Source organism: Diplotaxodon limnothrissa, linkage group LG4, assembly GCF_057381915.1.
Source record: "Diplotaxodon limnothrissa isolate DT_005_m linkage group LG4, D_limnothrissa_male_GT1.1, whole genome shotgun sequence".
NCBI classification, from domain to species: Eukaryota; Metazoa; Chordata; class Actinopteri; order Cichliformes; family Cichlidae; genus Diplotaxodon; species Diplotaxodon limnothrissa.
The window spans coordinates 2,948,494-2,966,169 of NC_140599.1; the positions used below are offsets into that span (position 1 = coordinate 2,948,494).

The window sequence follows — 17,676 nt, forward strand, 5'->3', positions numbered from 1 at the left end:
CTATTCTATTCTATTAAACTGAGCTGATGGCAAGACGGAGGATCAGAGGACTTGAAGCTTTAAATAATCCCTCAAGGAGACAGGTCTAACCTTTCCTTTGAAATATCTCTGAGGTAGCATGGACAACATACACGTGCAGATGAGAAATGACACCCTGATTCAATCATTCCCTCTCTGTAAACACTTTAACTGGGAAGCCAAGCTAAAGGTTAAATGATCAGCGGCTGTAGGTTTAGCTGTGCTCGTATGCCCGGACAATCCAAATATATAAATAAAGAACTGCACACAAACACAATTACACTACTTGATCTGTTACAATCGAGCAACATTACTTGTCAGCATCTGGAATCATGGAACTCTTTGGTCACGGTGAAGGAACAGTGTGCAGGGCTGTTTTTAAAATGAGGTTTTTCACCAAGCATCCTGATGGGCTCTTCCCAAGAGTTAGTGGACAGATAATTGGAGGTCATGTTCCCAACAAGCAGCAACTGGTGCCGAGGATGAAAGGAACCATGAATGTGCTCAAAGCTAGATTGCGAAACCGCGATATCAGAAACACATCCTGCATGTGCTGAACTTGCTTTCTAGCAAAGCACCCTGGTTTGCAGTGTCCCAGGTGTAGGCCAGCACTGAGGATTGTTCTCCAGTCACTGTACACACAGTTTAAGGGAGGACAGCAGTTCCTACTTTGAAGGTAAACCTTAAATGATCAGCAGCCATGAGTTTAGTTGTGCTCGTACAAGTTATTGTCTCCAGTGTCTCTGCGGGTCCCTAACACTCCCTCACAAACACACCTGAGCTGGGAACATACCTGAGGGAGAGCAGCAGATGACAGCATGCAGGAGACAACAAACTAATCTAAACATATAAAACAACTCCAACCAACATCAGCTTGGTGGTTACCTTTGGAGGAGCCCAGCCCATGAGCTGTGCTGTGATGACTTATGGTGAACAGGTGTGCCAACAACTAAGAGCCGAGACAGAGCCTCTTAAAGCTGTAGGACAAAAAACAGCACGTCCAGAGCACCTGAAGGCCAGAAGGTGGCAGCAGCAAACGGGTGTCAGGTACAATCTTCAGCTTCCATAGTATCTACAGATCATACACTCCTCCCTTTGCTCAGTGTTTTCACCTTCAGCACATAAATAGGCATGCACACAGCACAGATAACAAGCAACTGTGTACGGCTCTTCAAAAAGCTGGTTCTCTGATGATCCGACTCTCCATGTAAACAGAGCTTTTCATGTTATGCTACATTTTGAATTTGATTAGATGCAGAGCGTTCAAACTCAGCTTTAATGTCACTTTAAAGTGAAAATCCAAGGCACAGATGTACGGGCCTGTTGCCTTGACTCCCCTCTCCTCGTGGTACCTCCTACAGAATAGAATAGAATAGAATAGAATTCAACTTTATTGTCATTGCACATGCACAGGTACAGGGCAACGAAATGCAGTTTGCATCCATCCAGAAGTGCTTTAGTGATATAGATATATTACAATATATATTAGCAATAATATAGATATGTGAGTATATTACAGAAATGGGTCTATTATGGTATGTTATAATGTACACGGTATGAAGTATGTTGTGAATATTCTATAACTATAAGTATGTACAGGCTGTAGTGAGTACAAGCTATGTACAGGATATGAACAGGATATAAATATGAAAAACTATACAGAATATGAAATAAAGAACTTTACAGAATCTGAGATATACAGCTATACAGAAATGGGAACTATGCAAGTTGTAAACAGTTGTAGGGTTAAAAATTATCGTATGTACAGAATGATTATTTACACAGAGCTATACAGTAGTGCAGTTAAGATAAGTGAGGGTGTAGATAGTTTCTACAGAGGCTATATAAAGTGCTAGTGGTTGTGAGTGGTGGTTCAGTCCATGTTATTATTGTGTTTGAGGGTACAGTTGTCCATTGTGGGTGTGTGTATGTTCAGTCCATGAGTTTAACGTGGGTCAGATGTCAGGAGGCAGAGTTCAGGAGTCTGACAGCTGTGGGGAAGAAGCTGTTCCGGTACCTGGTGGTCTTAGTCCGGAGGCTCCTGTGGTGCCTCCCAGAGGGCAGGAGGGTGAAGAGTCCATGTGATGGGTGACTGGGGTCTTTGATGATTTTCCCAGCCCTTTTCAGACACCGCTTCCTGTAGATGTCTTTTATGGCAGGAAGTGGTGCTCCGGCGATGCACTGGGCAGTTTTCACGACCCTCTGCAACGCCTTCCGGTCCGAGGCAGAGCAGTTCCCGTACCAGACTGTTATACAGTTGGTCAGGATGCTCTCGATGGTGCAGCGATAGAAGTTCACCAGGATGTCTGAGGACAGGTGGTTCTTCCTCAGAGTCCTCAAGAAGAAGAGGCGCTGGTGAGCCTTCTTGACCAGCTTGGAGCAGTTGGTCGTCCAGGTGAGATCCTCGGAGATGTGGACTCCCAGGAACTTGAAGCTGCTCACACGCTCCACAGCCGTCCCCTTAATGTGGATGGGTGGATGTGGGTCAGCATTCCTCCTGTAGTCCACGATGAGCTCCTTGGTCTTCTCGGTGTTATGCAGCAGGTTGTTTGTGTCGCACCACTCAGCCAGACGATCCACCTCCTCCCTGTAGGCGGCCTCATCGTTGTCACTGATGAGGCCAATCACCGTGGTGTCATCTGCAAACTTAATGATGGTGTTGGAACCATCAGCAGGTCTGCAGTCGTGGGTGAAGAGGGAGTAGAGGAAAGGGCTCATCACACAGCCTTGTGGTACACCGGTGTTCATTGTGATGGTAGATGAGCAGCGGTTATCCAGCCGGACATGTTGGGGGCGGTTGGTCAGGAAGTCCAGTAACCATTTGCAGATTAGGGAACTGATGCCCAGGTCTGTCAGTTTCCTGATGAGTTGTGAGGGGTGGATTGTATTGAATGCTGAACTGAAGTCTATAAACAGCATTCTGGCGTAGGTGTTGTTGTTGTCCAGGTGTGAGAGGACAGAGTGCAGTGCGATGGAGACTGCATCCTCTGTGCTCCTGTTCTGGCGGTATGCGAATTGGTGGGGGTCCAGGGTGGGGGGGAGACAGGATTTGAAGTGTGCTAGGACCAGCTGCTCTAAGCACTTAGTGATGATGGGGGTGAGTGCTACTGGGCAGTAATCATTGAGGCAAGATGGGTTGGAGTTTTTGGGTATCGGGACGGTGGAGGTGGATTTGAAGCAGGCCGGTACCACAGCGTGGGCCAAGGACAGGTTGAATATGTCTGTCAGCACTCCTGCAAGCTCCCCAGAACACGCTCTGAGAACACGCCCGGGGATGCCATCAGGACCTGCAGCCTTGTGGACACTGATCCTGCTCAGCACCGCTCCTACATCGGTGGGGGAGAGAGTCAGAGGTTGGTGGTCTGGCGTCACGTCTGCTTTGGTTGTGGTTGTGGGGTTCCCTCGCTCAAAACGAGCATAAAAGTTGTTGAGCTCTATGCCTGCATCATTGGTGGGAGGGGCTAAACTAATAAGAAACAAGACTAATTTCACTTTTACGGTTTCACGTCCTGAAATCAAACCAACTTAAGAACACTTTCTGTGCACATAAGTACAGTATATCATCTGTGAGTGGAAATACTGATGTCTGTGGGGTTTTTTTACTTTCCACCGCTACACTGATGGTAGACGATGAGTTTGACTGCCAGCACTTCAACTTCATCAAATCTGTATAATTAATGTGTGTTCCTCAAACATGAGGAGCTACAAGTCAGAGAGCTTTACTGTTTCACTGACCATCAGTACAAACTGAAGTTATAAACAGGATTTTATTTTTAACCTATGGAAAAACACTGGAAGATCATTACATGTGACATGTTGTAGCTACATTGCACCGCCTAAACACGAAAGAAGCCAAGTCGTTCCAAAATGTTGCATCGTGTCATAATACATGATGTTCAGATGTTAACACACGATCCAATAGTACAACTCAACCAAACTTTAAACACTGCTAAAAATACAGCTTTACTGCAGTACTATATGTACAGATGTGTTGATTCCATGCAACAACAACAAAAGAAAGAAAAAAAAATACAGTGAATACAAAAAATATACAATTTAAGATTCAAAAAGTTACCGTAGTATCAGATTTCTTTCAACTATAAATACTAAACTGCTGGGGGGGAGGGGGGGGGCACTTTTTCCTATAAGCAGCTAATCAATTACTTAAGAGAAGCAGTCAGTTTAATAAGCAGTTAAAAGCAGTTTTAGCTTTCACTTGGTGATCTGATTACTTTCTGGATGTTTTACTACTGGTCAGGTTCAATTGATGGGAGATCTGAATGCGCACCTCAATCAGTGGGACATTAAAACTGTTCAAAGTTAGAAACGCAAGTGACCAAATGTTCACTGTGACACTTTAGAAATTACAGATACTGCAGATCACAGAAAAGAAAAGAAGACATTTGAGTTCTAGGAACCCCCAACTCCCGGTTTTTCCTGTCTGTGGGTGACTCCATGGACTTTTAATGAGCCTCTGAGGAGAAACATCTTCCAAGTTCTTCTCAGTACTTCAGTTGGGGCCCGCTGTGAAGAAGCCGGTAAAGAACAGTGGCTACTACAGCGCTGCATGCATCTGCTTCAGTCTGCAACTAAAACAAAGACAAAGTACGTTAGGGTTGTCTGTCATTTTATGCTGGGAATAGTTCACTGGTGACAGAGTCTAAGACAAGAGGTTAAATTCCTGGTACTCTCCCACTTTACTTAACTTCTAGGATGAGAGGTCAAATTGGCTTCATTTCAAAAACAACCGTGACCTGGACGCAGACATTACAACACATTAGAGCACTTCGCTCTCACACTGGAGGCCTACTTGTTGTTCGTGGAGTATTTAAAAGTAGAATGGGAGGCAGAGCCTTCAGTTTTCAGGCCCCTGTGCAATCAGCGCCCAGTTTGGATTTGGGAGACAGGCACCCTCTCTACTTTTAAGATCACACTTAAAACTTGAGAAGAAGAACAAAAACAGGGCCCCAGCTGAAGAGCTAACTAGTGGTAGTAAAAACAACACCTTCGCTCAGAGCCACTGGCAGCACACGGAGTTTAAAGTAGGTTCATGAGACAATCCAGTGTCATGGCAGCTTTGGAAAATGTGAATAAGGTCATAAACTGTGTTTAACAGATCTCCTCTATGATACGTATTACAGAAGCACGATGCAAGAGCAAAGAGTGGGACTTTACTGAAGGAGGGGAACAAAGAAAATCATCTCAGCAAGCCACACAATTTGAGGGGAGCTGTCCAACAGCCAAAATTAGTCTGGCAGAAAAGACAGTTTGAAGAGTATGCAGTGGCTGCGTAACCTTTATCCTGTGTGGAGCTCTTTGCAGCGGTTTAATCACACTTTTCAGATTTGAATGGTCTCTAAACTGGTTTTATGCTTTCCCCACACTGGTCACAGGACCATCTTAATCTGTGTGTGTTCTTCTAGCGTTGCTGGCTGGCTAAGAGTCTGTCCACAAAAGGTCACAGCAAAATGTCTTACTCCCAGAGTGGGACAGCTGATGTCTCCTCAAGCTTGGCAGCCAGGTAAAAGCCAGCCCGCACTCGTCACAGACGTGTGGTTTAATTCCACTGTGGAGGAGTCGATGCCTTTCCAAGATGCTCATCTGATTGAAAGTCTTCCCACACTGCTCACACGTGTACGGTCTGAGCCCACTGTGGATGACTCGATGCCTTTTTAAGCTGCTGCTCCGACAAAAAGAAGTCCCGCACTCGTCACAGCGATACAGTTTTACATCTGCGTGGATCCGTTTGTGTACTGTGAGGCGACTCTTGGTAGCAAAAGTCCTTTCACACTGATCGCAAGTGTGGGATTCATCTCCGCTGGTCGTTGGGCGAGCATCCTCGGCCTCCTGAGAGCATTCCCCGCCCGGGTCTGTTTGTCCCTATAGCGACAAAGACACAGCTGTCATGGAGCAAGCTTAATGAGTTAAACCATGTGCAGACGTGTTAGTGCCTCCATAGGATTTAAGTTCTTGTTGCGTGCTGTGCAAAGAGCGAGCCAAGTATGCTGTTTGTCTGTTACTTAATCACGTCTTTGTGTTGCTGTCTCACCATTTGTAAATAAGCCATTTTTTGCCTTCTTCAGTGGCTGAGCTGGACTAAGATGGCCGACAGCGTTCCTCTGCTCTTCCGTCGCACTCTTTTCACCTCCCAACACCTGTGGAAAAACTGATTTTAATTGGGCCAGTTTCACAGACAAGGCTTGAGCCTAGTCCCAGAATAAAACGCACATTACCGACATTTTACAAAGATTTAGTCTGTTCTGGATTAAATCAAGATGACTGCAAGATGTAGGATTAAAAACCAGTAAGGACAGCGCCACTGAGCAGGGAAGTCACTCGGATCAGTGAGGAAATGCTACGTCCTGATGAAGAGGATCAGCTTTCTGGGACTCCCTTACCTTGATGATTGCGCGTGCCAGGAGGCAGCTTTAACATTTCTTTCCCCACATTCGTTGTCAGTGTGGACAACATACGATATCTAAGTGAACTGCACAGAAACCGAAAGAGTCCCGCCCCACAAATACTGGATTTGTTAACTGAACTAATGTTTTGATTAAAAGCTTCTCAGCATCTGGAATTCTACGATCTTCAGAAGAGCTGGACGTCATGTCCCTGACAAGCATCAAGATGCTGATGCTGAGGATGTAGGAGGCGAAGAACTGGATTAAATTTGACTTCCCGGTTGTGTGCAATCACTAAATTAAAAAGGCAGACACTTGCGTGTTGGCAAGGTCCGACTCAACTTCAGGATTTTGCACACAAGCAAGAAAAACAGCAGATGAGTCACAGCAACTCCATATATTCAGACAAACAACATGTTTGCAACGTAGTGATGGTGACTCTCTGCAGTTACAAAACATAGCTCACAGTCTGCTTTATTAATTCTGTCATTGCAGCTGCTGCTGTACTGGATACAGCTGAACTGTGTGGTTCCCATCACACTGACCTGTCTTTCTCATTTCTCACTCAGGAAATCCACAGATCCCCGAGTGTGAACTTCAACTGCTGTTACAGAGGTCTTATCTTCTTCACGACATCCCTCTGACTTCTTCTCTTATTATTTAGAAAGCATTCATTAACTTCAGGATCTGGCATTAACCATGATGGCAAACAAGGAGACTACCATGCAGTCATAGTAAAGCTGTGAGTTGATTCTGTGGTCTTTTCTCCAAAGACACCTGAGCTACAAATATTCAAGAGGTAAACTAATCTAAACATGCAAAAGAACTCCAGCAAATGTAAACTGGGTGTTTACCTTAGAAGGAGCTCAGGCCCACCAACTCAGAGACGCTCTGCTGTGAAGCAGCTTCGAATCCCAGAGAGATCTTTGGTGGATGAACTGCTGTGCTCACTGATGATTATGGAGAACAGGTGTGCCAACAGGTTAGCACCGTGAAGGAGCCTCTTAAAGGAGCTACGTTAAAAACCTGGAGAAAACAGTCAGAACATGCAAGTACACAGAACTGAAACAGTAAACTAAAAACTCAGTCCCCTTGAGGCTAATATGTGGAAACAGGAAATAGTTGTCAGCACTGAAGCTCCAGCTATAAATGATGTAAATCACTGGAGAAATACCAGCTTTCTGGGTTTTAATGTCAAAAGGTCATTAATGGCTCTATAAACCTGGATTGACCTGACTGATCTAGGCTCTAAGGATCTAGGCTCCCTCCTTCTTTACCAGACATTCAAATTACTTTGTAATCTCTTGAGTAGCATCTCCATGATGAGCAGACAGGCAATTAAAAGTCTTGATATTGCTAATCTAAGACTGCCATACAAACGTTAACATAATAACCATTCCTCCCAGTAACCATTCCTCGCAGGTGCTCAGGGACCTTGTGGGTTAGAGTTCTGGTTTCAGCCAGATCATATACTGGAAACTCCAAAGTGCTGTGACATGAAATCCTTATTTGAGCAAATGTTTTCCATGAGGGTTATAAACATGCAGAATTCCTCACCAGTAGAACTCAAACTGGACCCAGACGGTTTCACTTTGAATGAATTATTATTGCTGCATCTGTGTCTATACATTGATGTGTTTGACTTTTGTGTTTTTAATGTACATTTTACAGATAATGTATGTTATTGACATGTCTTTGTTTAAAAGCCCAACTAGGAGACAAGAGTGCAAACGACCTTTGAATCTAAATGCTTGAAATGGTTGCAGTAACATTCTGATCACTATAATAAAAGTAAAACATACATAAAAATAAAAGGAGACATACAACTGCAGTCCTTGTGTCTTTCTGACTAATTATTTAATCTGACTTGGTTTTCGTGCTGCTGCAGTACCAGCAGATAACCACCAGAGGGCGCGCTGACATTATGTGACCGACTGAATGTGCACGTGGCCATTTTTCATTTCTGTCTTTTAGATGGGTTTCTGACTGTTTTTTTAAAGTCCACTTGTTTTTGTTGATGATAGTCAAATTTCTCTCTGACCCTGCTTCTGCTGGAGGCTTCTTCCTGTTAAGGGGGATTTTTTCCTTCGCACTGTCGCCAAGTGCTTGCTTAAAGGAGCCTTACATCACCAAGCACAACCTAAAGCGTCAGCTGCAGTGGTGTAAAGCACACCCCTGGACTCTAGAGCAGTGAAGACCTGTTCTCTGGAATAACCAATCACACTTCTGAGTCTGGCAATCTGATGGATAAGTCTGGGTTTGGCGGTTGCCGTTTGGTGGAGGGGAATTACGGTGTGCAGTTGTTTTTCAGGACCTGGGCTCGGCCCCTTTGTTCCAGTGAGAGGAACTCTTAATGCTTCAGCATACCAAAACATTTTTGGACAATTTCATACCCCCAACTTAGTGGGAACAGTTTGGAGATGGTCCCTTCTTGTTCCAACATGACTACGAACCAGTTCATATCAACAAATGTATTTTGTTTGGGGCATGAAATCATCATCAGTGAATCGGGGCTATACAGACCTTACCTTGGCTTTATCGCTTTATTGACTTTGACAACATGTCCACTCTTACCGGTTTCTTTTTTCTTACTCTCCTAACTTTAACTTGATAACATTTCAGGTTAAGTGTGTTTTGAATCTGCACGCTGATATGTGTCATGAAATGAACTCCTCCCCTTCATTCAGCCAGAGCAAGTCTTATTTATCAATGATAAGCAGCGCCTCTGTGCTGTGCCATACTGCAAATGTTCGCGCCGGTCTGATAGCAAGTAAATACAGGGCCAGTACTGCCGATAGTACTGATACTTCAGAAAACATTTTAATGTCCAGTAAACCACTGTTGTCTTTACTTTCCGCAATAATTTGTTAATACAACGAAAACACAAATGAATCTGTATGTTTTTAAGATAAAAAACAAACAAACTGAATTTAATTCATTTTTTTTCTCATCCCATTTCTTTATGGAGGAGTCACTCCTGTAGAACACACTTATGTCCAGCAGGTGGCGACAAATCGCCAACGGACTGAACAGAACAAGGAAACGCCTTAGAAGTGACGTCACTCGTGTAGCAGCCACAAACAGGAAGAAAACATCCAGCTGTTATCAAAGCACGGAGAGCTCTGGTTAGCGTAGCAACCCTTGTAGCAGTGGCTCCGTAATGAAACGGCTTTGAGAGTCGGGAATAAACCAGTGCTTTATCATGCTGTGTCCGCAGTGGTGACTGTATCGAGTGACACTCAAGGAATTTAATTGTGTTCGGCTTTCCTCCGGTCCGAGTGTAGAAACAAGGTACGTTAGCTTAGCATCAGAGCGCTAGCTAGCGGCAGCTAACACTAGCCTGTGTGCTGTACGCTGAAATGTGGTTAAACCTGCGGACACAAGAGTGACACTGTTGATACCAGTGGCAGCATGCTCCGTTTCTGCCGGGATGTTACGTAAATAAAGAAATAACATCACTGTTTTCGTATTTACAAGAACTTGAGAGGTTTGTGTACACGACTGCTAATGGTCACTTCACTTTTTATGGGCAACCTTATTTGATGCCTATTACATATTTGCGTTTAATTTTCTGGGGTTTTTTACGTCATAATTGCGTTTCATTCTGCTGGTCCGTTTAAATGTGTGTCATTCTAACCTTTATAAATGTCAGTAATGCGTGTTAATTGTGCGAGGGCTTACCTGACTTCTCTTTGTTATCTAGAACTGCACAATAGCAGAGGTCTGCATGCCTCAGTGTTAGTCAGTACCTTGTACTTAATTGTAAAGGGTGTTGTTGTTTTTTAGTCTGCTTTTGCAGTCTCACCATCTCTCCTGTGCACTCTGTTGGAACCTGCAGGTGTGAATGAGTGACGTGGTGCCTCCCACAGCCCTCAGTGAAGTCCAGCTCCGCTTCCTTTGCCACGATGACATAGAGAACGTTAAGCTGCTCTGTGGTGATTGGTTCCCAATCGAGTAAGTTATCATACTGAGAGTGTCATTGGCCGAGATTTGTGTGTATAGGAACTGTCTTTGTTTCATTGTTATTGACTGGCATAAATGGACTCCTGTTAACTGAATGCCCAGTGAGCTAACAAGTAGCGGCCCATAAGTTAAGCAGACCTTCTGGAGTCTGAGTAATAGTCTGATATGAGACCTGTCTGACGTTTGGTTCCAGGTACCCAGACTCATGGTATCAGGACATCACCTCCAACAAGAAGTTCTTCTCCCTCGCTGCCACCTACAGAGGAGGCATCATGGGAATGATTGTGGCCGAGATCAAAGGTCGGACCAAAGTACACAAAGAGGTAAGAGGTTCAGTTTGGATGTGCCATCTCTCGCTCAGAAAGTGTAACATGTTGTCAGTCCAGTCAAAGGTGCAGTATAATATTTTTAATGTTTTGCAGCAGCAGCTAGAAAGAGACACGTTCTTAATGTGGATTTCCTCCAAAATATGACATTGTGTTCTCTGGACATAGTGTCACTGAGTGTGTGAATGTCTGCTGCTGCTTAGAGATGTCATAAGTAGATCACTGACATAGTCGACTGTTTTCAGTGCACTGCTTTGGCAAAAAGGATACCTTTGGTAAAGATAGGTTCATTAGCCCGAAATATAGGAGAAGAGGGTAATGAGAAAGAAACTGATGAAAGAAGAGCTGTAACTTGTGGTCTTTTTTTGATTTTGTGTAAACGAAGTGCAATGGATTTGATTTTGCTTTGATCGGGATCAATGTTATCTTGTTTGAATGAGTTTAGACTATAAGCTCCAAACTTGAATGTGCAGTATGCAAATTTCTGGCATGTTTTCAATGTGACATTTCCAACATCTGAGAAATCGGTACGATTAACTTAAGATAACAAAGCTTGAAGAAGTGTCGTTTTTATTCTGTCACCCACTGTGGACGTTGAAATAATCAACTTGTGTATATGTCTGTTTCTTTCTATGTATGCGTGTTAGGATGGAGACATCCTGGCCTCCAGTTTCCCCGTGGACACACAGGTAGCCTACATCCTCAGCCTGGGAGTGGTCAAAGAGTTCAGGAAACATGGCATAGGTAAACAGACACACTGTTTGCAGTTGTGGCTAAAACCAAAGGCTTTATGTACAAGACAAACACAGCCTCTAGGTCTGAAATGTGAAGCCAGGGCACGAGTGCCTTAAACCTGATGGTCAGAAAATGCAATGAATAATTTCCCTTTAAACTAATCTGGGGTTATACAACCTCCATGCCATTTAGGCTGAGGAAGTCCAGTTTATACAATTTTATTTGTGTTTTGTTACATTTTAACATTTTTTGGCTTACTAGCTTTTTTTACGTGTACTAGAACAGTCCTCTTTTTTTTTTTTCTTCTTCTTTATCTTCTTTCACCACCACTAGCCACAGCAGATGGCTCCGCCCCTTCCTGAAGCTTCTGCTGGAGGTCTCTTCCTGTTAAAAGGGAGTTTTTCCTTCCCACAGTCATAGATGGTGCTTATGGGGGATTATCAGATTGTTGGATTTGGGTCTTTTCCTTACAATATAAAGCCACCTCAGGTGACTGTTATGAGTTGGCACTATATAAATTACATTTAATTGAATTGAAAAGTACGTAAAGAAAACACATCCAGTAACATCTCGAAGTCACAACACCAAGATGAGGCAAAAACTGTTCAGAACTAATTTAACACCCTTTATTCAGTTAGCAAGAATCTGAACGAATCGCGGGTTAGACACTGTCTCATCAAAGACATTAATGATTTGATCTGTTGAGTCACATGTTGGAACTACGCTCAAAACTCATCTGCTGTGAGACTTGATGTAAATTTGATGTTGCAGTACATTAATATTGATTGAAACGATTCAGGCTCACTGCTGCTGGACAGTTTGAAGGAGCACATATCGACGACAGCCCAGGACCACTGTAAGGCAATCTACCTACACGTTCTCACCACGAACAACACTGCCATCAACTTCTACGAGAACAGGGACTTCAGGCAGCACCACTACCTACCCTACTACTACTCCATCCGAGGCGTCCTCAAAGATGGATTCACATATGTGCTCTACATCAACGGGGGTCATCCACCCTGGACAATATTATATCCTTTTTTGGAAGCAGGAAAATACTTCACTTACTCACTGTTATTTCATTTCCTCTGGGCCATACTTGTCCAGATGTTGCAGGAGAAAAAGTAAATGTTGCATTGTTTCTTTTTCCTTGACTTCCTGTCCCACTGATTATATCCAGCACATCGGTTCAACCCTGGCCAGCCTGAGCCCCTGCTCCATCCCTCAGAGGCTGTACCGACAGGCCCAGTCCCTGCTGCGCTCGCTGCTCCCCTGGTCCAATATCGCCTCCAAGACCGGCATCCAGTACAGCAGAACAATGTGACACAGCATGGTGAGTGGGGCTTATGGTGACACATGTCACCCACATTATTAAATATTAAATTAATTCATCTGACTGGTTTTGTTTTCCTTTCTGTTTTTCAGTCACACAGATGTTCCCGTCAGTCTTCCCCTGTACACGCCGAGATGTACACGCACACTCACATTCTCCTACAGCTTTCCACACCCTGTGTGACACACAGGACCTCAGGTTCAACCTGCATTTGACCGTTCACATATTTCAGCGCCCACTGATTTACAGGGTTTGTTTCACTGCAGGGTCATGAAATGTGCAGTGTTGTTTTCACACTGACAGACAGTGGGAGTTACGGTTACAAACCACTGTTTTCTTGATTTAATCAGATCCTCTACTCGCCCATATATACATATCACACTGTCCCATTTGTGCTCCAGCTGTAATCTGAGTGTAGCCGAGCGGTGGCAGCCTCCCTTAGAGGCCAGGCAGCAGCGCGGAGTGGAGGACCTGCTTCAGATACGTCAACCCTGATGCACAAACGGCAAACACAGGTTGTATTTTTGATGTGGAAAGGGTGTAACACACACACTGGGAACCAAACAGAGACTACAGGTTCAGCCGATCGTCCTGCCTCCCTTCATCCTGTCCACCACTGTCAGAGACTATGTACACTGTTGTATATTATATATACTAAGATAATATATACATTGCTCTCAATATGTGTGTCTATTCTATGCTGTTAGTAGGACTAGCTGGAAGATAACCCATCCCTGTCTCTTTTACGAGTATACACTGAATCGGGAAGTAGATAAGAATAAAGGTGATTATAGAAAGGAAACTTTGAGGGGCAGTTCAGTCAGATTTATTTCATTTTTCTTCACAACGTTCATGAAATTGGCACTCTGTTGTAATTGTAATGGTAACGTACGGTCACATTTCTAAGCAAACAAAAAAAGGACTCTGCATTGTTTCTCTTGTATGATCCAGATGGGAATGAGAGAGAGTAGCTTGGGTGCTTATTTTAGGGGTTTTTTAATGTAACTGGCTGCAGCCCAGTTGGTCTGTGACGTTGCTGCTAATGTAGAGAAATGTTTGTTCAGATTGTTTTCTTTTTTTAATTTGTCCCAGGTTAAATTTTTATGTCGGCCTGTAGAAGAGCTGAAGAAAAACATCGTCCACCACACGTGCCTGCATGCATGCAGGTGTGTACGTATAAGCACACAGAGTCCCAAAATTAGAACCTAGAAAGTGCCAAAGTTTGGGGGTGAAAGACAAATATCGCTGATTAATGTTGTCAGAAAGCAGCGGTGAGGTTTCTTCATTTTGTTAGAGCTCCGTTGGACTTTACACAAAACCTGCTCCACTGTATCAGAGAGCAACAATGTTTGATTTGGTACATGGCACAGCACTGAATGAGGTCAGGGTGACTGTGAAAACAAAAACATAATCACAGTTCGGGTGTTCATCTCTCACTTCACCAGCCCCGAGGGTTTCTGAAAACATCTGACATTGTTTATGCAATAAATTTGTGTCATCTGAGCGATTGTAAAACCTGAGTCAGTCGGAGTTGCCCTGCTGTAGGACGACAGTGTTCTATTGTTTTCATTGTGATTGTCTTATTATCATAAACTTGAGCCTTGTTTTCATTCCAAGCAGGCCCTGTTTCAGTGGTTTGTGTCTCAGTGTTCCGCTTCATTGCCATTGAAGACGTGTGAATGAGTCGAGCTAAAACAAACAGCATCCTAACGCTTCCAACAGTGCAGCTTGAGGTCAGCCTCTGACTTTTCTGATTCCCACACTCTGGGCTTCCTCTTTAAACAAACAGCTAAAGCTTCTCAAGTCAAAGACAACACTGACAGAATCATTGGGTTAATCTTCCCATTGGATCTTGGACCAGAGTTGAAAAATGCACTATAAATATTTTGGTGAGCTAAATATTGTGTACACGTTAAACACATTTTTAAATGCCTCTGTGTTAGATCCTCGTGACCTGCAGGGTTCAGCAGTACTGACTAAGATGAAGTCAGTGGAGACAACACTGACCTGAAGCGTGGCAGACACAGTGCTGAACGATGGGAATTCAGCAGACACGACAGATTCTTTCACAAAAGGCTCTCAGAAGACCTGAGTCCTTGTTTCAAAAAGCATGAATCCTGCTATCAGTGTGATATGCACCACTGCACCGCTAACTGAGGCACATTATGCTATATTAGAGCTATAAGACTTAATAAATAGTAGTTCATACTTATTGTGGGTTGTGTATGTATGCGTCAGTGCTTTGCTAATGTGCGACCTGAAGCCTGGTGCCATACATTCACAAGAGAAGCATTAACATCCTGCCAAAATGTTGCTTATGGAGTCCTGAAGTACTGATGCAGAAGCAGATGATGGGAAATGGGCTGCTTTTCTCATTAAGCTTCATTCATTTTTAATATAGAGTGCGTATAAAATGGCTCTGCGTGGTCACAGCACTATTAAGAGGTTTCTGCATATGGTTTAATAATTGGTTATTAAAATGGTTTTGAGCTATAACACATGGGTGAGATCATCGTCCTCTGCACTGGTTGTGTTTGTGTTACTTAGCTGATTGATGCTCTTTGGGCAACAGGAGGACCCACTCAGAGCCGATGTTTCCCCTGAAATGTTTCACCCGACTGTAAGAGTAACACAACTGAAAGCATGCGGCAGCAGTCAACCAACATTAGGCTTTCCTGAGAGAGAGAAACGTGAGGTGGTAGAAGTCGTGCTCAATATTTTAGATCAGCTTTAAAATTAGATTACAGTTAAAAAAGACTGTGTGTTGTGTGGTTAAGTTGGATGGTTCTGTGTCGTCCTTGCAGATGTATGAGCACGAAATGTGTGGTCAGTAAAGCATGTATGTTAGTGTGCTGTTTGCTTTCCAGGGTGTCAAACATAAGACCCGTGGGCCAGAATCAGCCCAGCAAGGACATCTTGAAGTAGGACAAAGTTTTGGGCTTTTAACTGTAATTTCCCAGCTTGTCCTACTGATACAGACCTCTCGTGCACACATTCATGGTACAGTAATGATTAAATGAAAGTTCCTGTTTTTATTGTTTGTTTGATCGTATAATGTGTCCAGAGTAAACTACAGCATCTTTATCGTGTAGAAAAACTGAGACTTACTGCTGGTGTTGCACAGTTTTTCTTCGTATACCGACAAATCTCAGAGATTAAATGTCCAGTTAAATGTTTCTATGCCAACAGAAAGGGGAATTTCATGCCTCATTTCAGTAAACTGCTGCATCTATTTCCCATTTTTGTAGCACAGTAGTTTGGTGCATATTGCACCCTGTAGGTCCATGGAGATGAGGACCTATTAGATAGGACTGAAGGACCAGCACAGGCTGCATACAAGAAGGCTCGACTTCCTATAGACGCTCAGATCCTTCAACACATGCAGCAAATGTTCCATCAGATACTTTACTGTGGTCTGCCAAGGAAGCAGCTTTAAGCTTGTGATGCTAACAGACTGAAGGAGCTGATTACGAAGGTTTAATCTGTGACGGGCTACAAACTGGACACCTGATGCTGTGGCGGGGAGGAGGTCACAGGTCAAAGTTATCCAGCATGAATAATCCCGATCGCCCTCTGCACAGGAAATGTTTTATTCCACATGCTGTCACTCTCTTTGATACAGTAATTGTTAACCCATTCTTCTACAATACAGTCATTTGGCTTTTCAGTTTCCAAATCCTTACAGACGATTTAAAAGTCTGTCAATCAAATGTTTTTCAGTTGTTTTTTGTTTTTGTGGTTTGCTTGACAAATACTCGTCACTTAGAGAACTTACATCACATTTCTTCCTCCTGATGCTCCGTTTGCACTTTCGCAGATTGTCCTACCCATGTCTTCCTGTCCAAATGTATTGAGTTGCTGCCATGCGATTGGCCGACTAGATAATTGCGTTAATGAGCAGTTGACCAGCGGCCAGGGAGTTTATAGTTTACTGATTCATTTGATTAGAAAGCCTTTTCACTTCCAGTGTGGTTCAACACCGAGCCCTCCACCAGTCAACAAAAGCATATTTTACCGTATGCACCATTTAGTCTTGCGTGTCATTTAGTCACACACGAGCTTTTTTCTGTCATTTTACACATTTATTTCTTAAGAATTCTTCCCAGAGAGTCATGCTGACAGTTTCCTTTACTGCAGCAGCATTTCTTCACCATGTACTCAAAATTGCATTTCTCTTTCAGTATCGCAGGATTAAATGTGTAGTGTAGTAAATTCCATATGACTTCCTTACTTTATGTCTTTCCTGGTGTGTAGATTCAAATATGAAAAGTGTCAAATGGGAAATCAACATAGGAGCCTCTTTAAACTCAGTAAAGAAGCAGGCCGGACCTTAGCTTTCTCTTTTTGTTTCATTGTGAATATGCTAGACTGCGAGCTTCCTGTGTTTGGTTGGGCATGTGTGCGCCTCGACAGCAGGTCACCTTGCAGACTGTTAACTTGGCGGGCAAAACCGCACTTTTCTTGTCATCTAAAGGGCAAATGGAACTGAATGGAGGTTTGTTCCCACAGTCTCGTTCCTTTGTACATGTGTTGTTCTCTTTGTTTTTCCCACATGGATTGTATGGACAGCATCAATAGACGGTGGTAAGAGAACACACTGACTCACTGTGTTTAACAGGATATAACGTTACAAAAATATAACTGATGTCTAATTCCCACTTATTCTGAGCTTAAGTATGAAAATGTCTCCCTCTGCTGAATGTGAGGCAGTGCTTCATGTGAACCTTTTCCATCTTATTTCCTGTTACATTCCTTTCAAGTTAAATTTTGTTTTTAGTCATGGTTTAAAAAACAAACCAAAACAAAGAATAAGTATAGCTTCATATAAAACGCACACCAAAACATGAAATGGTAATAAATGTGTTAAATTAGCTGTTTATTCCAATAAGTGCTGTCT

General features: G+C 43.3%; 1 protein-coding gene across 1 annotated transcript; it reads left to right on the plus strand.

Annotated features, from left to right (window-relative positions):
* The first annotated feature begins 9,541 nt into the window (after positions 1–9,541).
* Positions 9,542–14,373, plus strand: naa60 (N-alpha-acetyltransferase 60, NatF catalytic subunit). The gene is made up of 7 exons (XM_085351949.1): positions 9,542–9,710; positions 10,258–10,373; positions 10,576–10,705; positions 11,356–11,452; positions 12,243–12,477; positions 12,614–12,779; positions 12,872–14,373. The coding sequence occupies exons 2-6, from the start codon at positions 10,264–10,266 to the stop codon at positions 12,768–12,770; spliced, it is 729 nt and encodes a 242-aa protein (XP_085208075.1). The 5' UTR covers positions 9,542–9,710; positions 10,258–10,263; the 3' UTR covers positions 12,771–12,779; positions 12,872–14,373.
* The last annotated feature ends 3,303 nt before the right edge of the window (positions 14,374–17,676 follow it).